The sequence below is a fragment of the Patella vulgata genome, chromosome 9 (assembly GCF_932274485.2).
Source record: "Patella vulgata chromosome 9, xgPatVulg1.2, whole genome shotgun sequence".
Lineage (NCBI taxonomy): Eukaryota > Metazoa > Mollusca > Gastropoda > Patellidae > Patella > Patella vulgata.
Genome location: NC_065887.2, coordinates 22359375 through 22385664, shown reverse-complemented (window position 1 = coordinate 22385664; position 26290 = coordinate 22359375). Strand labels below are relative to the sequence as shown.

General features: G+C 32.7%; 1 protein-coding gene across 5 annotated transcripts in view; it reads left to right on the top strand.

Annotated features, from left to right (window-relative positions):
• The window catches only part of LOC126831452 (supervillin), a 122562-nt gene that overhangs the window by 10978 nt on the left and 85294 nt on the right, over positions 1-26290 (top strand). Inside the window, exons 1-2 of one of the 5 annotated variants that reach the window (XM_050561937.2) lie at positions 8197-8303; positions 21690-21782. Coding sequence is in view for 3 of the 5 variants with exons in the window: in XM_050561935.2 (XP_050417892.2) it covers positions 15670-15715; positions 21690-21782 (139 nt within the window). In the remaining 2 variants the exon portion in view is untranslated. Of the gene's footprint in view, positions 1-8196; positions 8304-15564; positions 15716-19591; positions 19620-21689; positions 21783-26290 lie in introns of those variants that run through there. The other 4 variants (XM_050561935.2, XM_050561936.2, XM_056103104.1 and 1 more) reach the window with 4 other exon arrangements.

Here is a 26290-nt window from a genome sequence, read left to right as displayed (position 1 = left end):
ACTAAAAGGTTAATATTTCGCGCTAAAGCTTACATACTACACCTTATTTATTTTGCTATTTTAACCATTTTAAAGTTTTCTGAAATTCTATCCGGATTATCATTATCCACTGATAACAATAATTAGCAGATTATTGCTGCCAAGAAACACCAATATTCAGATGACCATCGTCAAGACCAAGTGCAGATATTCGGTTTCTTCTTTTCTTGTATTCAAAGTTAAGTTTTTCTCTGTTATATTTTGAGTTTGTTTTCATTTTGAGTGAGGCCTGTATCATTACAGTTCTGTGACTGCACAGTACAGTTGACACTTCAAGCTGTCAACTGGATCCATTCACATCATTTGATATATATACCTTTGTTGTTTATTGCTTGCAATGTCAGTGTAGCATTTGTGTCTTGTCTGCAGGTTTGTCTTATGGTTTTTGTTTGTGTGTGGTGCAGTCCTCCTGCACTTATTATACAAGTATAAAAGACAAAATGAGAGAGTAGGACTTGGAGAAGACCAAGGTAAATAAGCTGTTAAAAAGAAATCTCACCATTTACATGTAGGTAAAGTTAAAGGAGTTTTACTGTTTAGGCCAGTTTGAGAGATAAATATAGGTTTGTTGTATTGTTTACAGGTGGCAGAATATATGTCAAAAGTTTTGAAAATAGTACAAAATTCAATTACAAAAAATCCCAAAATTTCAAGCATCTGACTATTTATCTGCTGCTGCATGATATTATAAGCACTTCAACCAAACAAACTGATCAGAATTAGCTCAAAATATTTCAGCAAGGAGCTCAAGTGATAGTTATTTTATCAAACTAAATCTTAACAATTTTGCTAAAGAATCTAAAGTGGAAATGTTATTCTTCATGGATTTTCTCCAAAAGGATGTATGATTAGCTCCTGATTCTGCATAATTTAGACCCTTTTAATCAATTCTAGACAAAAAATGCACAAAAAGTAGATGGAAGAAGGGAAAAACTTATCTATAAACTCACACTATAGTAGCTTAACCCCTTGAAATATGGACAAACTATGACATTATCTCCCTTTAGACATGCTGATCAAATGTATAATTAAATAACATCACTAGCCAAACTATATTATTGTAAAACACAGGGTTACTGATGTTTGTTGAGATAACATTTGGTCAATTTATTACACAGGTACATTTATGGATACAAATAATAATGTCACAGGTAAAGTGGACAACTAGACATAATTTACAGTGTAATTAAAATTACACAATTCATTACTAATAGAAGCACCATATCAAATGATATTTCTATTTTCTGAAAACAAAGTAATTAAAGCACATAATTAAAACACAAAATAATAATAAATTATACACCAAATACTAAAATGAAATAATAAGATAAAATCTAATGTTTGGATAATAAAAATGTGTTTTTCCGAAATTACATCTACTAATAATCATTTGTTATGCAGAAATTAATTGATTTTTTTGCATATTTTAGTATTTTGTAATATTTACCTTTCTTCTCACTTGTGCCTTTATTTTATGTTGACATGTTAAAATAAACGAAATATATATACAGCTAAGTCATTCGAGCAGTCCATAAGTTTTTTCATACTATTAATCTTGGCAAATAAAAAAGCAAAATCTTTATACAGTACTTTTAGTGTTTGAAAAGATTCTATGACATTATCAAGGGCACTAACTCTAGAAGTAATTATCAGATATTGTTGTAATTGTGGTTCATTGCAGTAATTGAAATGAAGACCATCAATCGACAATTGATCAGATGATGAGTTTTGCATTTCAGCGTCCATAAGTTTCTACAAAGTGAGCAAGGGCTATAATTCTAGAACTAATTAACGGAAATTGTTGAACTTCTATAGGCTTCTTCAACAATGCCTATAAATTGTACAAAATGTCACTGTTACAAGGGCCATAATTTGAAAAGTAGACCTACATGTAATTCGCAGAAATGATTCACTATCAACAGGTTTCTTTGTGTGACTAATTTGATCAATGCTTATAAATCAATAGGATTTTTCATGTCACTAATTTGAACAATATAAATTTCAAGAAGATTGGATAATAACACTAATTTGGTACTCCTTAATTTTATAGTCTACCCAATTGGGTGGCTTTAATTGCCATTAATTAGTTCAAGAATCTTCAAATAAATATTCATTATTTATTACATGTCTACAGTCAAAGAAAATAAATGACAAGACTTGCACGTCAATAGTATTATTTGATCAAATTTACCATCATAGATAAACTTTATAAAATATTGTCATTTTATCTACTAAGATAGTTTTAGTAGAATCTTGTCAGGGCAGTGACATTCTTGAGAAGATACATGTTTATTTATACACATTCCTTGTTAAAGAAAGAAAATTTGGAAAGGTTTTGCAATCAATAAGTTTTAAAGACTGATTCAAGAGCTTTTAAGTACATGTATTAAAGCTCAAGAAGGTCATAGAGTTCATTTGTCGATCAACCTGACATTATAATGATAATCATATAAAAAGCCCTTCTTCTACAGACTTGTCTATCATTTGTATTTAAAATGTCTAGCCCGAGGAGAGATGTTATTCTTACAACTGTGATATGGCACTGATGAAAACGATCTTTATGTCATTAGAATTCATTAAATCAGGCTTTGTCGAGAAATGGCTGTGGGCCTGGCTTACCTTCATTGTCCTTCATCAATAGATGATCTAATTTCACGGTTCATTAATTGTTAGTTGTGTAAGGGGTTTATACCATGTAATAGGCCATGTCTATAGGATTATTTCTTGTAGAAACAAATAGACATATAATTGATATACTTAGGTCATTGTTGTGATAACCTTTCCTACAGGTGTCAAGACTAAGAACAGTTCCTAAACAATTTTAGTACATCTGACCTTCTGTGGTTATATTTTCGTAGAGTTTATAGCCCAAAGGATGTTTATTTTTGGAGGATGCCCCTCATATTTTATTTAAATGAAATGATATTTGATAGGTTCTGAACCATGCCTAGTTCAAGATCAGTCGATATAGTCTCATTTGGTTATTGCAACTTATGCAATGAAAATTGTAAGCTCATACGAAACTTAAGCTGTACATCTACAATTAGCCCTGTTTAAGAACAGACACGAAGCAAGTTGACTGACATTTTAATTCCTACATCAACAGTTTTAGACAAAAAGACTAAGAATTCTTTGAGAATGAATGCCTCCAATGTAAAAAAACCCAACAACATTGTATGCATTAAAAATAACAATCTGGTTAAAACACAGATCCTATTTCGTTTCGTTTTTATAGTTCAAAATTTCGTTTTACTTGTCTTTACTACACTTGGATCTGGAAGAGTTGTTGTTTAACTCGTGTTCTGAATGGTGTCAGGGATAAGCCAATAAAACGGTCTGTTACGGCGAGCTTTAGGCGTGTTTTTCACGGAACTGTGGGTAATCCACTAGTAACATCAATGCTGATTGGTTAATCAAATGTCTGACGTCATAGGTCATAAGTTGGTCTTTTGACCCCTGACGTGACCTATCGCTATAACTTGTCAGATCTTCATGTAGTGTAGGCCATCGAAAGTATAAAAAAACGAAATGAAATATAGATCTGTATTTTAATCAGATTGAAATAATAATAACAGATTTGTTAAATGGGTATTAAAGTTGGTCTATTATAACACAACTGTTTAATATACAGATTAAAGTTCCCACATTAACTTGGTTGAAAACCAATAACTAAATAAAAGTGATAACCCTGTTTTGTGAAGATGACCATTAGCCAACATTAATGTGCATCTATTCATCTATAAATGTAAGATAATTGATTATCGTGTCTACAATATAAGTTGTATAACACTGTCTGTCTACAGCTACAGATTCAATCAAACTACTCTGTATGTTATACAAAAATATAGGACAATTGACAATAAGACCTTCTGTTCACACAACCTCCATCCTACCTGTACCTTGATATAATTGAAATGACCTTTAACACCTGACAATTTCGACTGTTGTTATGACATGAGCTTGTCATCAATGTATCAAACTTTTTAAAACTTTTGACTATTCCCATTATAGAACAAACAAACAGATAAAACTGGCCTGAAAACTGTATCAAGACAAATGTTTATCCATCAGTTTTATACCATCTGGTATAATATTTATAGTTTTATTTACATCAAATGGTAATAGGTTAGTCTTCAAATATATCACTGACACAAGAACGCTGGTCTGTTCTGCATGTAATAAGTGATACATATACCCGGTAAGCACATTTTTACAATCTGAACAAAATTCAATTATAAACTGTGTACTGATCCCCATTTCCAAGTTTTATCAGTCAAAACACAGCCATGGAAATTAATGGAACTTCATTGCTTAATTCTGAATTTCGATACTGTTCTTCCTTAATAGAGTATTAAATGACTGGAAATCATTGCAAATAAATATGCTTCTTCTCCTCAAGAGAAGAAAGATTATGTATAAATTTCAAGTGAATCGAATGATAACTCTCTGAGAGTCTCTCTGACAGTAATAATTATCCGATATCATTGAAAATCAATAGGATTCTTAACCTCACGAACATAAACAATTAGAGGATAACTTTAGCCTCTAGAATGTCCACAAGCACTAGTGGATGATGGATCAATGAATAGAGAGGGGTGACAACAATATACAGCCACATTTCCACTTTATTGGGACTCCGTAGTCAACCCTTGCAGCATATCCTTTTATATGTTAGGGTGATTTATCCAAGATATAGATTTTGATGCACCTACATCTAGTAACGTTCAGACATTTTCTAGGATAAATAGAAAGTAAATAGATTCAAGTTCTAGAGATAGTCATAAAGACTGTTATTTTTATGAATTTATAGTTTATATATATCTATATATACCTGAGGTACTGTAGTAAATACTCGGTCACAACATAACAAACCTTAAAACATGTAATCTTATGTTGACATTTAAAATATTTACTCAATGTTTTAGCTACCTGGCGTTTTTGTGTAGTCAGCTGATTTAAATTGTGAACTGTGACCCTTCAGAACTCTTAAGCAATGTAAATAAAGATCGTGGCACATGCACCTTAGTCAAGGTCAAAATGGTCTTCAGAAAAAAGCTTTAGTGAACTTATTGGTGAATCATTTGAACATATAATCATTTGTATAAACAAAGTGAAAATTTTGATCTCGAGTAAGGTCTAGTCTAGACTGTGTATTGCAATTGGATAAATTTTCCCAAATGTTCTCTATGAGTATAAAGGTACTTATTTGAATACTTTACTGGGAAATTGCAAGTATTTCAGGTTGTTTGTAGGATTATTTCCCAAATAATCAAATGTGAGAATACAAACAAGATTCTTGAATGTTAAACACAAGAAATCGTTCAGATTATTCTCTGCAAAGTGCATGTCTGCCCCGAGTCTGAAATTTGGGGTATAGGGGTAGCTCGGACCGGGGAGTAACATAGGCTAGGTGGCGTTAGTCTACCACTTCCGGTTTCGGAGTTATGACCCCCGAGCGAAGTCTGTCTGTTCGGGGTTGGCGTCTACACTAGGTCTGGCCCGAGTCTGAAATTTGGGGTATATGGGTAGCTCGGACCGGGGAGTAACATAGGCCAGGTGGCGTTAGTCTACCACTTCCGGTTTCGGAGTTAGACCCCCGAGCGAAGTCTGTCTGTTCGGGATTGGCGGCTACATCTGGCCCGAGTCTGAAATTTGGGGTATAGGGGAAGCTCGGACCGGGGAGTAACATAGGCCAGGTGGCGTTAGTCTACCACTTCCGGTTTCGGAGTTATGACCCCCGAGCGAAGTCTGTCTGTTCGGGGTTGGCGGCTACACTAGGTCTGCCCCGACTTTCTTAGAAAATTTGCAATTTCCGCTTTAAATTGTTCATGCGAGGTGATTAGAATGTGTAATTTGACATTAGGTCGGATTATTACAGGTTCTAACACTGTGTTAAATTTGACGTGTGTAAAAGTCACGTGATGCGTTAATATCTATCTATCTATCTATATATATTATTATTATATATATATTTGTGACTGTCGTTTGTCTGTCTGTCTGTCTGTTCGGGGTTGGCGGCTACACTAGGTCTGCTCCGAGTCTGAAATTTGATGTATAGGGTTAGCTCGGACCGGGGAGTAACATAGGCCAGGTGGCGTTAGTCTACTACTTCCGGTTTCGGAGTAATGACCCCCGAGCGAAGCCGGTTTGTTCGGGGTTGGTGGCTACACTAGGTCTGCCCCGAGTCTGAAATTTGGGGTATAGGGGTAGCTCGGACCGGGGAGTAGCATAGGCCAGGTGGCGTTAGTCTACCACTTCCGGTTTGGGAGTTATGACCCCCGAGCGAAGTCTGTCTGTTTGGGGTTGGTGGCTACATCTGCCCCGAGTCTGAAATTTGGGGTACAGGGGTAACTCGGACCGGGGAGTAACATAGGCCAGGTGGCGTTAGTCTACCACTTCCGGTTTCGGAGTTATGACCCCCGAGCGAAGTCTGTCTGTTCGGGGTTGGCGGCTACACTGGGTCTGCCCCGAGTCTGAAATTTGGGGTATAGGGGTAGCTCGGACCGGGGAGTAACATAGGCCAGATGGCGTTAGTCTACCACTTCCGGTTTCGGAGTTATGACCCCCGAGCGAAGTCTGTCTGTTCGGGGTTGGCGGCTACACTGGGTCTGCCCTGAGTCTGAAATTTGGGGTATAGGGGTAGCTCGGACTAGGGAGTAATATAGGCCAGGTGGCGTAAGTCTACCACTTCCGGTTTCGGAGTTATGAAAATTTGGTTAATGGGATTTTACTTGTATCTTCTGCAGAGTTGTTCAAGTCTAATGTCAAATTTATTCCTCAGTACAAATTGGCTATACATGTATGTTTAGATTTAGAAGATATATTGTTGAAATGATTGTTATCTATTTGGTACAAGAATAGAATATAATTGGTTTATATTGAAATATTCTATCATAGCTTAATATCTGCCAACACATTTCACTTATGTGCATTTAAATGTGGTGGTGATCATTTCTTTCAAATTATTTTGTTGATTTGTGTGTGTGTGTGTGTGAGTGTGTGTGTGTGTATGTGTGCAGTATTTTCACTGTGCACACACATAATAAGTGTGATTGTATAATGTCATTGACTCTTGTTGGTGTGTCAGTCACAATTACTTATCAAAACTTTTAAGGGATGCCCCCTGATTCATTCCATGTAATTGTATAGTTTTGTGATGATCATCTGGTTTTCTCAGTATGTTTGTCTAATTGTTTTTAAATGATTTTACGATACCTTGTGGTCCCTCTTAGTCTTTGGTTCAGTGGATCATTGTTTATTAATGCAGTGGCCTGGCAACCTATCTTTTACAGTATACTATATTACTACAATGGATTCTTTATTTCATAGAATCTGTAGGTGGTAATAATTTCAATTATTTTATAACCTATCTTTCTTCATCTTGGTTAGGTTGTGATTATGTTGGCTTTGAATTGTCTCTTTTTATACCTAACTCGATAGATATAAGGCTTCCCTTCACTGGCTCACTATACAATATAGATATATAGCTATATAAACCATTTTACAAAGGCTAAGTTTTACATATATTAGGCCAGTTACATCTAATTTAAAGGGATTTTACTATATTAATTGTTATCATATTAAAATTAGAAATATGACTTTCAATTGTAATTTTTTAAAAAATATTTTGTTAATATTGGTTTTCTATGCTCTACAAATAGCTCTGTTAAGCTAGTCTATGCAACCTGAGCCTGTGGTGATCCCATGACAAAGGATCAGCAAATTATCTTTCAAGATCTGTTTATAATCTAGTGTTTAGGGATTGTCTATGACCTTGCTTGTATTTTGCCAAATTTGCTTTTTGGATTCATAAAATCAGGAGATTTTAGTACATAAGCTTATTGGGCCAATCCTAGTGTCAGTCCTGTAGAGGTTCAGATTTTAGGAATTTAAGGGTACATTCAGAGCCAATAAATCATTGCCAGTCAACTTGCCAATTTGTATTTGTATTTATTGACCTTGCTCAGGATGATTAAGCCCCTTTAAAATGTTTGGACTAGAGTACGATTTACATAATATCTTTAATATGATACAGGAGTCCAGGCCAGCTTCTCACCTTAACATAATGTGTTAGTGTGCTGGAGGCTATTATACTTGGCTCACTTCACAATCTTTACCTTTCTCTCTTGATAAAGACTACCTTTACTAAACTACAGGTAGAAGTCGTTTGCATTATATGGTTCAATTTTTACCTTTCTGTGAAGTGATTGTTTTTTTTTGGAATTACTGTATTTATTTATGTGTTTGGATATAATTAAAATCAGGTTAGTGTTAATTATTTATTTTTCATAAGATGAAAGGTAATCTAACCTGTTTAATATTATATACAGTTCACAATTTACTATATGTTCATTCTGTAATCTATAGTTGTATGGTGATTTCAACAGAATTATTATTCAATATGCTTGCATAGATATATACAAAAAGTTATTCATGCTTCAGTTATTCAAGGCTTTTTGAACATCAATTATTCTGTAATCTTTTCAAAATGTGAAAAAAATACAAAATAAAAATTGAACTCTTATGTGAACTAAACTGTGAATGTTTGAATATTTAAATCTCCCACTAAATGTTAGTGGCTCATAATATTTTTGATCACCTGTTTTTTTTAAATTCAAAATCTTTTAATGATGTGTAATTTTCTGTTCAAAAGTTTTCATTCAGTATTTATTGTAAACAGTTTTTGTTAAAGACAAACTTTGGCTGCTGATTGATCTTGGTAGGACACTAGTGCGACAGTTTACTTAATCTCCTGCCTTTTTTATTCCATAGTAAATTCATGTTGAAAAAAATCTTAAGCTTAAGTGTTTATTCAGTACATTTATATTTAAGATTATATCTATTGACTCAACATTTTTCAGTGCAAATATGTTCAATCTTTGACAAAAAGCACTCCAGTGAAATATGAATATGTGCTTAGTTAAATTATTAAAGTTTTAGAAATATATTCCACTAAGAATAATAACTTAGTTTACTTTTAACAGCAGTTTTATAAAAAATGAAACTCATTAAATTTGTTTAATAGACTTTAGTTTCCCTAATCCAATGTGTCTGATTCTTCCCGGTAAGTTCCAGTTTTTATGAATATATTCACTTCTATCCCTTCCCAGGAAAAGTGAGATAAAAAAGACCTTTACTATTCATCTTTCTTAAAATGCATTCCAGATTATCCATCAACTTGTATTGTAAGTTATATCCCAAGTAAAAGCATCTATAGATAGATATGTCGTGGAATAGAAGTAAAAGTGTTTCAGCTTTTAAATCTGTGTATATTTTAAGATGTGTCACAGACGGAATCTGTATAAATATTCTATGGTTTGGAAAAACATGCCCTATTGCTGAATAAAAAAGGATAAGAGCTTTTTGACCTAATTAACAAAGTACTTAATAATTGTGTTATAGAATATACTATATTAATTCTGAAATGAGTAATTGGATTTTATTTAGCCTAAGGATGATGAATTAATAAATAGACAGTTTATAATGAGTTATCAGTCATAATGTAGTCCTATTGATAGTCTTAAGTAGTGCTCTCTCACTTTTTCAAATATTCAAATTTGAATGGTTTTTTAATGATATAATATTCAATCTAATCTTTTGTTATTATTTATTTGATCTCAATTAAAACTCATTATGCACCAATATGGGAGCATTATTATGACTATATAGTCTACACCTTGGTCTGTGGGTCTTAAAAGCTCTATAGGTCAGTGTTACCCTATTGAAATGCAGAATTGAAAAAACGATTTTTGTAGAATTATTGACAGTGGCGGTACCAGCAATAAAAATTGGGGAGACAATGAACAACTAAAGGTGAGGGCTTTGGAAACGTTTTGTTGTTGCTAGAGAGAAATGTTTTATATTTTGGGGGGCCACAGTTGCCACCACACCCTCTATTCTCCTGAAAATGAAGGCTGGTTATCGTAGTTCTAAGAGTACGCTGTTTGAACCTGAATACAGTCGTTGTTGTTTGTATTTTAGAGGAGAGCCAAAAAAAGTTCCCCTTAATGAACGATTTAGAAATTAAGGAGAGTGATCTGATAGTAAGGAGAGTGATCTGATATTAAAGAGAGTGATTAGTTGTATGTATGGGAAATGGTTCTGAAGATCAATAACTGCGTGTAAGGGTTCATTCCTGGTTACGTAAATGATAATAAACATCGTCTGCTAAATAATAACACTCGTAGCCGTATGGTGAAGTCAAACTTTTGCTATCATCTATAACTACATACGGTATTCCAATAGAAATACTTGTCGACATTTCTAAATATATGTAGCTTCTAGCTTGTATAAATTTTGTTTAAAAACATAACCCCTATTCAAAATATATTCATAAACGTCTGAAAATTCCATCAAAATATAATCTATTTCTTTTGGAATTATTCTCATTGGAAATTTTCATGTGCCATCTCTGTTAATTTCTCACGTCTCGCATTATACACTTATCGAATACAACAAGTAAATGTTCACAATGACAGCATGGCGGTGATCAGAATGTGAAAATGGACAAGAACTAATTACACCTACACCAATTTAAATGAAATAGTCATGTAGTGTGATTTTCAAAACAACCACATGTTGGCAGAAATTATGAGTGATAATGATGATGAGGGAGTTTATAATTAGTAATGGTAAAAATACTAAAAAGTGTGAGAAAGCCATGACTAAAATTGCTCAATCAATTTGAAAAAAAACTCCAAATGATTTGAAATAATTGGCAAATTGATCTGGGGAGAATGTTGACTTAGATATTTGAAAAGTAAAATAGTTTGTTTTTCCATGGGTTTTGAATAATTAAAAAATCCATCTTGAGAATGTGGAGAATATTGACCGGAATATTTGAATAGTAAAATTAGCATTTGTATGATCACTGATTTTTAGTAGATTTACCTAGTTATATTGAGGGTCAAAACTATCTAAAGTATTAATGTATAGTCTCTTCTATGATATTGTAGAAATTGAATCTCTAATAAGAATATCAGTCCAGTACTTTCAAAGATATGATGAACTGAAATTTCATCGATCTGTGCTGCTCCCTATAGATGTACTTAATGGTACCCAGCTATCTTTATGTTTCTTAATTATAGGTTAAGTAATCGAGACTGAATTAAAGATGCATTATGTAAGAGCTAAATCGGCCTATTGCAGGTCTTTATTTTGGGTTCAAATGTTATATAAACTAATATTAAAACATTAAAACAGGGTCACCAAGCCTTAATAACAAGTACAGTTGTTACAATAGTAAACTATCTATGCCACATCTTGTCAATATCCAAACAGTGATAACTTCGCTCAGAATAAAGTAATTTCAATGAAATTTTTCAATATATTCATTTTGCATTATCGATTTTTGAACCATTATAGCAATAACGATCAACTCTTTTTTATATAAGTCCTACATAATTCATCTTTAAGCTGTGAAAAATTAAATATTTTCCGAAAAATGCAAATCATGCACAGTTATTTTAATGAGCTATTCAATTAATATCAGTAGTTTCAAAATATGAAAACACTCTGTAATTCAGTCTCTTTGATGACAAATTAGAATTCATTGATTATTAATTGTTTACTTTAAATTTCTAAGAGTGTAATTACATATAATAAAACTTTATGTACAAAAATTCATAAAACAAATAGCAAAATCAAGATAGTAGTAAATGATCTTCCTAAAGGGAAAATGTCCAAAAATCAATACCCTGTGATGTTCCGGAAGAAGTAAGCAAACAAGGAATAGAAACTTTAAGGTAGTAAAAGTCTGAAAGTTTAACAGGTGTTGATTTCATCAGTTCATTAAACTGCATGCTGCGGCTATTAGGCAGACAGCCAGTTATTATACAGTAGAACAGAGACTGACAAGACATAGTCTTGTAGACCACATAAAGACTACCGATATTTATAATGATTAAAAACAAATGTTTAAATGATCATATACATAGGTAATAATCCTTTTGAATACAGCTTTGTTGGTTGGGGATTTTTACTTTATGACATATTATTTATGGAGGATTATTCCCTTTTATCCCTAACTGTATTACTGAGGTTCCACCCGTAGACTGTACTTTTAGAAAGGAGTTAATTTGTCGCAATCTTGTAATAAATTAACACATTTATAACACACTTATTACATCTAGACAAGCAAAGAAACTTAAAATCTTTCAACATTCAGATGAAAAACATTATGTGTGCAATGTTTATGAGAATTAGTGCAATTAAATCATGGAGAAAATGAGTCAATGACTTTCCCCTTGGGTAATGACGAAATCATCTGTTTGCATTTGATAATTTTGTTACTACGTTAATTTAGAGAAAAATAGAAGTACTCTATAAGGAAAAGTGTTACTTAACTAAGTTCATTTTCTGGCTATTTTTTTTTCTCTTTCTTTTATATATCATGCAAGGTTTCTATGCGAATGTTGAATTTTGTTTTTTTAATTCCAAGAAATGTAACCTGTTTGTTTTGTTATCTTAACCTTTGCTCAATATTGTTGCATTTCATCATGTTGGCTTTATTTATTTTATAAGTGTTGAAACATTTGAGAATTGCGTCTGATGTTTGCAGCCATTGTGAAATATAAATCTGTTCTGTTAGACAATAACATTCAGGTGCAGTATTTAACATTACAATATCTGTGTAACTATTTATGAAAAGGTCGACACAGCAGCTCGATTCCCGTACATTAACCATCTGCTTTTAGATGTCATTCTAGTTTGGAACAAACGATGGAGAATATTTGGCAAGTATTGAATTGATTATTAAGATCATGTGCAAAATGGTTGTAAGAAAGTTACTTGGGGTGCTGCAACATTACAGACATTTATCGACATAATGTATGTATGTATGTATGTAAGCCAACATGTGCATGGCACACAAAGAATGTGATTTAAGAACTGCATGTAGTACACAGAAATAAGGTAACATAATTTTCTTAAACATATATTATGCAAGAGCTTAATCTTCCTATTACAGGTATTTCTTTAGGCCTGAAATGTTATCTAAATTATTAATTAGACATTAATTAACTTATCCAGACCATAATCAATTCTCAATGTCATCACTAGCCTGCGATATTTACTGGATTGGAATCCAATATGCTGCTCAACACTCATTGATGATTATATCAAAAAATGGATAATTGAGACCGTTTTTTATTCTATCCACTTTAGTAATGATCGAGGCCAGGCCTAAGATTCAATCCCAAATTTCTCGATTCATAGTGGATCAATATGACTGAAAATTTCAGCAAATTCCCTTTACATTATCTAGTTTTTAACTGTTATAGTGAGAACCTGCAGCTCTTTATCTAATCTCCCATAATGTATCTTTAATAAGAGTAATTTTGTTATGATCATTTTTAATTGATTGGCTCAAAAAATAATGTTTTATTAAGTAATTTATCATTTATTAATTTTATGATATGTACAATGTACTAAGCTTGTAATACCAACCCATGATGGTGTATTCAGTATAATGCATATTTTTACAAGAAAAGAAAAACTACATATAAGATAAAATAATGCGAAAAATGCGATAATCTGATAGTATACAGGTTTTTCTGTATGCAGAATGGAATTTTGTGATGAACATTCTGGTAATCAACCTGCATAAAAACACTATAATCATGTTTATTTACCATTGAATATCATGTAACATAATATTTGGACCATTCAGGAATGACATAAATTACAAGGAAGTCGGCTTTTTATTTTTTTATTCTCTAAACCATGTAAGATGTTTGTTTTTAATTTGATTTTTCCTGGTCGTTACAAATATTTTTCTCAAAGATAACAAGCTTAGCTCTGTCTGAAACAAGTGTGCTGGTTTCCAGCTTGCTTCCTCAAGTTGTGGTCATGAAGGGCAGAGTCTGATCACAAAAGCTTTGTCAAGTTGGGGTCAAGAACGGCCACAAACTAACAAACCACAAGAAGAGAAAAGAGAACAGGGTAATAAAAATATGTTTTGAGATTCTGTTTCAAGAAAGAGTGTTCAATTGCATATGGTAAATAGACAAATTAATTAAATTTTCCAAAAACTAAAGGATTAAGCATGTGTTTAATTACTCGTAGAACCAGGAGTGGTATCAGATGTTAATAGATAAAAAAAATAAGCCTTATACGTAACATAAAAGCTAATTGGAACTACAATTTGCAGATAGTGTAAGGCAACTTTTAGATTTGGGGTCAATAAAAAAAATTCTGTTTTGTATTTGGTTACTTCCAGGGTATCGCAGGGGTCAAATAAGTGTTTACTGATACTAGTAGGGGTTAACTGGTTAGGGTTGGATTAGAAACCACTGTGTCTGAACAGAAAACATATGCTGAAAATTTCAGTCAAATTGCTTCACTCTAAGCCAAGAAAACCTCTTTTTAAAATCTGTGTATCCTCGATTATCATTGTTACACTGTCACGATAATTAACAAAATCTTGATTATCCATTTTTGCGTTGAATCATCAACAGACGTTGAACAGAAGATCGGATTCAAATCCAATGAAAATCGGATAGATAAGATGGCATCAAGAGTTGATTATGGTCTGGATAAATTAATTAATGTCTAATTAATAGTTTATATAGCATTTCAGGCATAAAAAAGACCTGCAATAGGCATATTTACCTCTTGCATAATGCATGTTTAATGATAATTGAATTAATTTTTTAACCTGTGCATATGTAAATTAAATTTTGCAAATTTTATCATGTCTTAAAAAAAATGTTATCTATTTTTATCACGTATCTAGTATTGTCTTAATTGAAATTAAATGGGGTTGAATGTCCTACTTTTCTGCAACTGACTAGTATTGTCTTAAAGAAACAGTATCTATTCTTATAATGTGTCTGGTGTTGTCAGCAGATATATAATCAATACTACTGATTACCCTGTTTACCTTAACACACTAATCTATCCTTGATCAAATTTCTATTGGACTGACAACAGCTTCAAGGATAACATGCAGTGGTTGTTGTCAGAAAAATTGGTTTCAAACTGGGTATTATGAGCCTTAGATGAGTACTGTATCAAGTTCCATGTGTGCATGCTTCTGGTCAATGATATATGATCAATTGCGTTGACAGGTTCCTACATGACTTTTCATCCATTGTCAAATTTGGCATACCTTGACAAGTAACCCGGAGAAATAAGTCATTATGGGCACCTCAGCTGTTTTGTCTAGTCTCCTGTCTGTCTCTAATTATAAATAACACAAAGTTTCTGTGACAAAGATGCACATTTGTCCAGGGAAATCAGATGTTGAAGAGACTGGAAATGTGGTATTTCAGATAGAGTTAGTTCTCTAAAAATAGAGCGAGTCATTTGGAACATGATCTCGGATGACCAGTTGTTGGCAGACAGATATTTTTTCTCATTGATAAATTGAACGTGATTCATTTGTAGACTTGATGTTTGATTCCCGTTGTTTAATGTTTAACATCACGACCCTGATTTTCTGAGCGCTGATTTGTTGATCGAACCACTACGTCAACTAGTTAAACAATTGGATGGTTTTGTAAACAATGGCTGAAGTTCGACAGTGACAGGAAAGTCGTTAAAAGGAGTTTCTTGTCTTGTCTAAGACTGTTAAGAAATGGTTTGTTTTGGGTATATTTTGTGATTATGGAGGTTTAAGTAGGTGTGAAAATGGATTTAAATAATTATAGAGATGGATATTCCTGGTTAGCAAGCGGTAAGTTACACAACATCCAACACATGATTATCATTTTGCAGTGGAGTCACATTTTAGTTTACAAATATAAATAATGAAATATTTTGCGTATTGTTGCATTTCAGTAACTTTTATGTAAAATTGTCAATGTGACTCCAAGTTATTTCTTTTACACTCTCCGACTCTGAATATGTCAAAATTTTGTAAAATATTAATAAGAATAAAAAAGAACATCAAACTTTACAAGTTTCTTGGTATCATGTGTTCTAGAATGAGTAGCATACTCAGCATTTTGTATGACACCCTTCATCTTTTATAGCTAATTGGAATGAAAGTTTTGATTCTGATTTCAAATGCAGAAACTAATTGGTTAAACGTAAAGCTGGTACACGTGGCTGGAAACATTCTATTCTGTTTACCTGTGATATTTTTTTTCTAACCATATAGTCTAGCCAGTGTCAAGAACAATGTCCTCATTTTGTGTGTGTGTGTCCATATTCAGGAATCTCCCACATTCTATTAATTCACTTATATTGGTCTTTTTATACTTTTAGGTTATTGTCCTCACACCTCACAGTTAAAGAATACTGATTTGGGTCAGTCAGAATATCTGACTTTGGTTTTCATGTAATGACTTCCCTAAATACCATTTGATTTTAACCAACCTTAATATACACATGCATTGTTGGACCACTGAATTATTTGCATATTTGCTACTCATATTTCATTGGTTTTATACATTCTGTGCATCAACTAACTCATGACCATATGTTATTAAAGAAAGTTTTAAGGAGAAATAAGAGCTGATTGGATGATATATTCTGTACTATAACTTGGCTAATTATTATATATACTCTTCAAAAAAAGTAGGGGATATTCAGAAACAATACAAAACTGTGGAAATACACTGCTGTTTTTATTAGAGGTAACCAGTGTATGTTAATAACAGGCCAATTGCCTGCACATGAACATAAACAGTTCATATTGGCAGCTTATCTGACGGCCCCATTTCACTCGCAAAGAGATTCACTGTCAAAAGTGAAAATGGACGTATTTGATTTTTGTCTTAATAATGAGTAATTGCTCCACCAATCCTCAGACATCCAGCAATTCGTCGGGCATGCTCTTAATCAACCGTCCAATCACGATTTGGGGCAATCTGACCCACTCCGCTTGCAGTGCCACGGCCAATTCTTGCAGTGTTGTCGGTTGATCAAATTAAACGTAACACACTAAAGCAAAGATACGCTAAACAGTAAATCTTATGCAAGAACCTATAGGAATGCATACACGGATAGATAAAGCAGTTTTCATCAACCCTTCCTTGAAGTGTCAAATTTGACAATGAACCCCTCCAAAGTGTATGACGCTATTGCGTGTAGCATGTGCAGCTCAGTGGTTCTGTTGGGGCGGTAAGTTCTTCATCTGTGAACATACTCTCAAAGCATGTCAAGTGTCCATGATTATTTATCAAATCACAACCTGCATAGGTATTTGCATTTTAATATCCCCTACTTTTTTTGAAGAGTATATTATTCACTCATATGCTGGGGACATTTCCATGAATTTGTTTGTTTTTGACTATGTTTTAGTTTTGATATCTGTATTATCTAAGCCAGAATGTTGTTTTTAGAACATCCATTGATTTACTCTCGGCAGGAATACCTCATCGACTGATATCATTAAAAATTGAAGACATACAATATTGTTACCTGGTTGCTTGCTGCTAATTAAACCTTTTTCTAAGTATTTATTATGTCACTGTTATTTATACATCCCTAAAAGGCAGACAGGTGGAAAATATAAACTTTTTAGTATCAAATGCTACAGCATTATAACAGAAATAGGCACTGATATGAACTTCCGAAATAATTGAGAAGTGATATCAGTTGTTCATGTTCTTGCTTGGAAAAATAAACCATTACATTATTAATGTATATCTTTGGTCAAGTATCAGGATTTTTTGATAAGAATTTCCTTCTGTAATTTATGTTCAAAAAATAAGAATCATTTTAGTGGTTTTGTAGAAATAGTCTCTATCATCCAGAAAAATATTCTTCGTTATCAACATTTGAGAATAATAGGTCATCGGCTAGATTATCCGGTCATTTGCATTATCATAGACAAATTTTAAGGGATGTAACTAGGCCTAAAACAAGATGTTGACACCTATGAAATTAATTTAAGAATGCCATTTCAAAAAATCCAGTTGATTACATATCCAACACTCTTAATTTTTTTTATTGTAAAATTTCTCTCTTCATGGGCCATATGTATGTTTTTTTATATTAATCAAAATTGATCGTCACGATTCATGTTTCTTTATATTAATGCAAGAATTACGGGATTTATTGTGGGAAGGTGCGCAACTCTTACTTGACTTGGCCAAAGATACTGGATAATGAACCACATTAAAAACCAAACTCCTGGTTATGCACTGGCAATGGACTTTCCGTCAAATATTGACAACGGTCCCAGACCTTCTGTACGTTGAAGACTAGGAGGTTCTGGGTGACCGAGACTAGTGTAGAAATAGTCCTGTATGTTAAGTCCTAAAATGACCTATTATGTTGATTTTAAACTCCATATCCATAATTTTAATTACATTATATTAGAACTAAGTACTTTATTTATAAAACTTCTTTTCAAAGGATTCTTACTCGGTCATTAGTCTTACCCATCTCCCAGGTAAGGTAGTAGAATTGAAACCATATTGACACTTACTGAAGTTTGACCTTGTGCCAAATTCAGATCTATTTCTCCAGTAAATACTTATCTATATCTATATACCCATCCTTTATTTCTTACATAAATAAAAGGTTGATATACTTATATTGTCTTTACTGTTTATAGACTCTTGACCAAATTATTTGTTGAAGTAAATCTTGTTTATTAATCCTTTATTGAATATTAAGATATTGTTGATATAGAATTTACACTTATAGAGATAAAGAAAAGCACAAATTTTGATATTAATATTGGTCAATCTGCAAGTTCATAGCTGTAACCTTGAAGATAGTAAAAAAAATAACTGTTGGACTTGGACATCTCCCTTGGGATCATTTGGAAGCTTCAGGACTTAATCATATCCTTGAAATACCAATTATAGAACTCAGAGATCATTAGGTAACAAGCTGAGCAATTCAAACAAATTACTGTAATTTCTGCAGTATAAGATATTTTGACACATGCATAGTTTGCCATGGTTTTGAATGAAAAACAGAATATGAAGTGTTACCTAGTCTAGTCATTCGGAGATTCAGATGTGTACAAATTGGTGTATGCTTAAAAGAGCCCTTTACAGTTTCATCCCTAGCATTGCACACATGACCATAGAAAAAATAACCGTTTCAAGATGACCAAAACTACTTTAAGGCATATAGGTCTATACATTTCACTACTTCTTGTGGAAGTAGAATATATGCTTGCATTATTAAATTTAACCCCTGATTAAGTTGGTTTTATATTAGTCTGCATGAACACTACACTCTCCGGGCTTAAAAACATCAGGGTTTTTAAACTTACAAAAAGCCATATGATCTGCATATTAAATAGGCTACTGCCACTTGTCCAATTTGTTAGTAATTTTACTTGCAGAACTCTTTTTTCCTGTTCATATCTTTCTGTGCTTCATTCAAACAACATAATTTGATATTCTTGAAATTTAACCAGCTACTTGAGTAAGAGGATATGAGAAAGGAAATGAACTAATATTATTACTCTAGCATATATTATAATGTGATGATTTATTTAAAGGAAGTAGTGACATGCTGTTGTGATATTTGACACTGTCTTAGTAGACAATCAGTATAAGATAAGGTTATTTAGTGTGCAGTGAGAAATATACAAAACATCTTGATATATGTCAGAATAATCTTAACAGCTTGTTTTTGTCAATATTAGCCTCATTTGATGATATTTATAGGTAACGTACATAAAAGTTGATGTCATAATATACAGTACTTACTAATGTTCTTATATTGTTAGAGCATACAAGTGTCAGATACAGAGATGTAGAAATTTTTAATTACATGTACCAGTAATCTGGCCATTTTAACCCCTGAAACAATTTGAAGTTTTTGTTTTGCTTTTGTATATGAATTATCAGGACATTAATTTAATAGACCAAAACTAGATATTTCTATTCAAACCAGTTTTTTCTTAAATTTTTATAGGAAATAAGGTTATAGATATAATAAAATATTGTAAGTATTAATTGCTATTGATAAAATATATTTAGATAGCCAACAGATCAGTATAAAAGGCTATCATGATGGGATTACTGTTCTTTTAAAACCAGGTTAAAGATTTCAGTTATTGACATAGAAATGACACTGTTTGATTTTTTTATACGCCCACATGGAAATGTGGTCATATATTGCCGTTGTCCCCATCTGTCCGTCCAGCCGTCGTCCACACTTTCTTGTGAACGCTCTACAGACCACATTTATCATTTAATTGTTTTGTTATTGATATATGTTGTATACATTACTGGGATGAAGAAGCCTATTTAATTTCAATAATTTCTGTTAATTTCTTCTAGAGTTATGGCCCATGTTTCACTTTATTGCACCTAATGACAAAAATTATCATCAGATCTCTGAAATTTACATTCATTCTTTAAATGAGTGAAACAAAGAATCCTATTGAATGTCAGCAATTTCTGTTAATTATGTCTAGAGTTATGCCCCTTGTTTCAATTTCTGTATGAAATTTATATGCATTATTTAAATTAGTGGAACGAAGAAGCCTTTTGAATTTCAGAAATTTCTGTTAATTATTGAACCATGTGAATGCTCTAACAACAAAAGTTATCATACGATCTGTATGAAATTTATATGCATTATTTAAATGAGTGAAACGAAGAATCCTATTGAATTTCCGTTAATTAGTTCTAGAGTTGTGGCCCTTGTTTCACTTTGTTGAACCTTGTGAATGTTCTAACAACAAAATTTATCATCCGATCTGTAGAAAGTTTATATGCATTATTTAAATTAGTAAAATGAAAGATCCTATCAAATTTTAACATTTTCTGCAAATTACTTCCAGAGTTAAGGATCTTGTTTCAGTTTGTAGAACCTTTTGAAACCTCAAACATCGGAATTTATGATCTGTATGAAATGATCTTATAAATGCCCCCTATTACCTGCAAATGAATAAATATGCGACAACCATATCGATCGCTTGGACGATTTAGCTTCTGTGGGCGTATGTTTCGTTGCCTGACAACCTATCTTTTTCAAAAGAGTTGAGCAAGTGTTAGTGTTAATTGCATAGTTAAATTCTCTATTATGACATGTCTATTATTACATACCAGTAGTTTTAAATTATTATATAAGCCATGAGTCTATAAAATTGATAATGGTCTAGTGTAGGAATATTTTACAAAAGAGACCTAGAGAAGGTTATTCAGCATTAAATACTTTTTAATGAGTATTTCATGTATACTTGTCCATGCCTAGCAGAAATTTATAATTATTCAATTAGCAAGAAGAAGATATTTCATTAGTTACAAATTAATTGATTTGTCTTAAATTGTATAGATCACAACAGATTTACAGGAAGGTATTGATAAGTTTTATTTGATGTACATCTGTCCCTTTTTATGTCAATAATGTTCGAAGCTGAAATTTTAAAAAATTGGAGAGCAGGTATGAGTTGTCTTCTACAGCACAGCCCATAAAAAATGGTGATGGCCCGTATTAGATGACCTGTATGTCACTCGAGTCACACATAGGTGTTTTGCTTATAATTAAGATCTTACATTCTCGAAAACTTGAATCTGAAACGATACAATTTTGAGATTAGGTTGTGGGATATCATTACATTTCTGACAGTATCATATATACTGTCACTACTTATTCAGAATAGACTTCTAGTTTGAACCAAGCATCTTGATTTTCAAGAACTACAGATGTCAGAAGTGGAATGAAATAATCTGTTAGAAATACAGGTTTCGACATTATTTTTAAATGTGTATTATTTATCATTGCAGGAAGAAGAACTTATCCAGTACGTGAAGGAGACATATTGGGCCTTCCATCTACTGTAGATCGATATAGTTCTTATGGCAAAGACTACTCTTTGGGTTAGTAAAATGTATAGATTTCTTCTATACAAAATTATTAAAGGACAATATTGGTGTCAGTCATTATCACATATGTGATAGAGCTGGTTAAACACATTCCAAATATAATTTTAACACAGAGATCATTGCTACGATAGCTGATTAATACAGGTTTCCCGAATCGGAAGTGACGGACGCCAAAGGAAAACATGAGTCATATCTCTATATAACTGACTGATGTGACGAGTGATAACAGATACACGGCCCAATTTCTGCTCACTAATAATTCCTTCGTCTTGGTAGTTCTAACACAATACTTTAGTCGTTTTGAGAAAAACATATGGTATTGTTTAAGCCAAAGGTGCTTCATATTTAATATATGTTAAGTCAGTGATTGCAAATTCATTGTGTAAGTCAGTGATTGCAAATTCATTGTGTTACTGCCAGCGAAAAAGTTGGTCTAATGCAAATGTAATAGGACAGTTTCCATTAAAGTGTTTATGTAAAAAAATAGCTTGATGAGCGAATTTTCCGCAGTGTTTTTTTTTTTTTTCGCGTGAGTGAAGTGTGCACATGCGTGCCCCAGCTGGCATTTACTTTCTGGTGTACAAACACGGGTTCTCTTCCATACAGTCAATCAACCGCTATTGGACATGGTGTTATAAAAAATCAACGACTGAAAGTAAACGATGTCGGGTTCCATGCTGTATAGAGAAATCCTCACTTATGACGTCATTTATGTGTGATTCCCCAAACTTTTCAGAGATTTTTCTTTACACATGGAAATACAAAAATTGCACGCAAAAACACGTACATGGAAAGCGGGCCTAAGTGAACGTAGAAAATTTATAGGTCTTGGTACAATGTGATACAGTAATGTAATCTTGCATATATCTAAACTTTATACTGAAGTTTTTATTATACACTTAATCAAAACATCTGATACAATGTTTTATTAGTTTGGGAATTTTACACAGTGATTTTACAAACTTTCTTATATAAATGTTTTTGTGATTGTTGCACTTTGATAATCAGGGCCGGAATTAGCTCAGAGCAACGAGGGGGGGGGCGGGAAGTGTTCTCAGGGGTGCTGTAAAATTAACAGACAATGTATATCGATGGTCGACAATTTTTTCACAGGGCGGGGGTTGGGGGGGGGGGTGCGAAACTTATTGCAGCCCCCCTGCACCCCCCAGTTGCGGGCCTGTTGATAATGCTTGCTTTATATAAATAACTTACGTAAATGCACTTATCAAACCAATTAAAATTACTAAAGGATTTTAGAAGTACTGATTATATCAATGAATTGTATGGTATGATTTTGAATCTAGGAGTGCTACAACATATATTGGGTAGATTTTAGGGTAGGTAAAATAGGTATTTATTTATGTCTATACAGGTGATAAATCATTTTATTGTCAGTTACTAGCCAAGCAAATATTTACACAATGGTATAAGAAAACATATACATAGATAGTGCAAGTTTCCTAGTGCATTATGTTCACTTCATGATACAAATCTTTTAATGTAGTTGTTTGGTTGTTGGTTTAGAGGCTGTATTTACTATTTTTTGTTTGGAAATATGTGTGAAGTCTGATTAGCCGTATGGGTTAATGCTGTCCTTTCTGTTGGTGGTCTGTTTGGTCTGTATGGCTAAATCATTGACTTTTCGACTTTTCCAGAACTGCCAATGTGATTATAGGTAAATTGTTTCAATGACACTTAGTAATTGAACTGGAATATGCAGGTCACAATTCTATGGAATACAATTACTGCTTATTACTGAGCGACGTTTAGACTAGGTTTCTCTAGTCATTATCAAGCAATGATAAGATGTGAAAATATAATATACATGTACACAACCATACTTAGTTAATGCTGACCAACCAGAGATACCCCTTCTAATTATATATACTTAAAGGGAATCTAATTCAATTAAGGATTATAAAGTTTAATGCTAATAACAACATTCAATACGACCACTTTACCTGAAAATTATCACAAATTGATTTATTGATTAATGGGTAACTTGTTGTGGAGTATTTACAATGATTTGATTAGGTTTTAATAATGACCAACACTGAAAGAAGATGAAATTTGGTAAAATGTTATCAACGTCCACTTTACCCGAAATAATCCCAAATGATTAATGGATAGCTTGTTGCGGAGTATTTACAATGATTTGATTAGGTTTTAATAATGACCAACACAGAAAGAAGATGAAATTTGATAAAATGTTATCAACGTCCACTTTACCTGAAGTAAACCCAAATGATTAATGGATAGCTTGTTGTGGAGTATTTACAATGATTTGATCAGGTTTTAATAATCACAACACTCTAAAAAGATTGCATTTGATTGGTACATGTATTACTATTATAACAATAAATGTTGATATATGCATATGTTGATGTAAGTGATTCCACTAATATGAAAAACCTTTAGAACAATGACTGCACAAATCATCAATGGTCCCCTGAAGGCTGACTATTTGAATTAATGAGTAGTGTTTGTACTGGATGCTGCTTAGCCTATGATTATGTAATAAGAGTATCATACGCCCTGGGGAGGAACAATCCTTGATCTCTGTTCATCGTTGGTTTGTGTCTTCATATTTGAATGGATTTATGCAATTGGCACGCCCTCTTGTTGCTTATATTGTTGCATATTGGTTTAACATTGCACCATTGAACTCTGTGGCGGGAGTTGGAGTTCAAGTAATTAAAAACATGTAATAGAAGGGGTATCTCTGGTTGGTCAGCATTAACTAAGTATAGTTGTGTACATGTATATATTGTCTTGTTATATTTTCACATCTTATCAAGTTGCTTGATAATGACTAGAGAAGCCTAGTCGAAACGTCGCTGAGTAATAAGCAGTAATTGTATTCCATAGTGAAGACTTGGTTATAGTATCCCAATTGAGCAATTTCAGAAATCTGCTTAAAATTTTAATTTGAAAACAGTAATTACATGTACATGATAATCATTGAGCATTTTTAAAAATTGAATAACATTCACGTTTCATAATTAGATTTATAGTGCTGGCACTCTATAAGTTCATTATATTATTATTTAAATAAAAGTATTGTTGACGCCTTGTATGGCTAACAATCTTGGAGAAAAACAAGATGAGTGTATGAAATCAATAAACAGTAATGGAAAATTTACATGGCCATGACTTCTTTTAGATTTTATTGATTTGAATAATTTTTTGACCAATATACTGTTTGATAAAACTTGATTAATTTTGTGATGATCAGAAAGTCTATGTTAGACTTTTTGGTCTGGAATACTGTACCTATAATAAAGAAATCAGGTTGATGTACGTACATGACAACCTTAATCTATGGAACATTTAAATTGTCTATTTATTGTACTAAATATACTGGTTTAAATCTACTATCTTGTGTAAATATCATTGATCAACTAGCCCTTACCACATCTTGTTCTGCATGTATTTGACACAGGTGAGTATGGTTAATAGTAAGTAATCAAGTCAGTTTGTCAATAGGTTATTTATTCACAAACTTGTTTCAATTTATTTATTGTTTTTGAAACAGGGTCACGATGCCTTTTATCAGGAATGAAATTTCAGAAGATTTGTTTCTCAGAATTTATGTCAAGCTGAGAATAGACTGTTCACTGTTTTGTTTGTCCATTTTTGTGTCAAATTTTAGTATTTTGCAGTCTTTTGCGAATGATAATAGGGTGCATTAAAGGTATTTCTGTGTTGATTTCTCTTCTCTAATTGTAAATAAAGCCTTTATTTAGTTAGTTTTATTTTTAAAGGCCAACTGCATGTGTATGTACACAGTTCTGAAGTGCTGTATTTAGAATTTAGAAGTTAAAATAATACAGACTGTCAAATATTGGTTTTATTCACCACTGCTTCTATGGCACATCTTTGAAATAGTTTTAATATTACTTGAGAAATTGACTGTGTTAAGAAGGAACTTGGTGTTGTGTGGCCTCTCACTGTATTTCATAAACTGCCATAGTTGGGGTCTCAATCAAATGCTTGTACCTGACTTCTGTATCTAAAGGGGTTTGGATGGTCAAGTGGTCTAATGCACTCTCTGTAGTTAATAAGGCCTGTTATCTTTGCAAGTCATGGGTTTGATCATAAGCTTGTGACAACGACCAGTGTTGCCTGCTTAACCCAATTGCTTGTGAAATATTGAATTATACAACTTGTTAGTTCCAAAATAACCTAATAGTGTTGAGTTGATGTTAACAGCCTTCTTTAAGAGACAGTGTTTATGTTAATGAGATGAAGAGGTTATCGCTCTTGATCAGTTTGAACAAATCTTGAAATTTATTCACCATTATATTTTCATCAATGATTGATTTCAGAGTTATTGCCCTTGACACTTTGATAAAACATGCAGATGTAAATTTATATTTTTAGTGTCTTTATTCACAGTGGTTATGATCATGAGATGAAGAAGTGTAGAAATACTTTGAAGTTATTTGCTCTTAACAACTTTTAAACATCTTGTGAATACTCTGTTTTTTTTGGGTTCATCC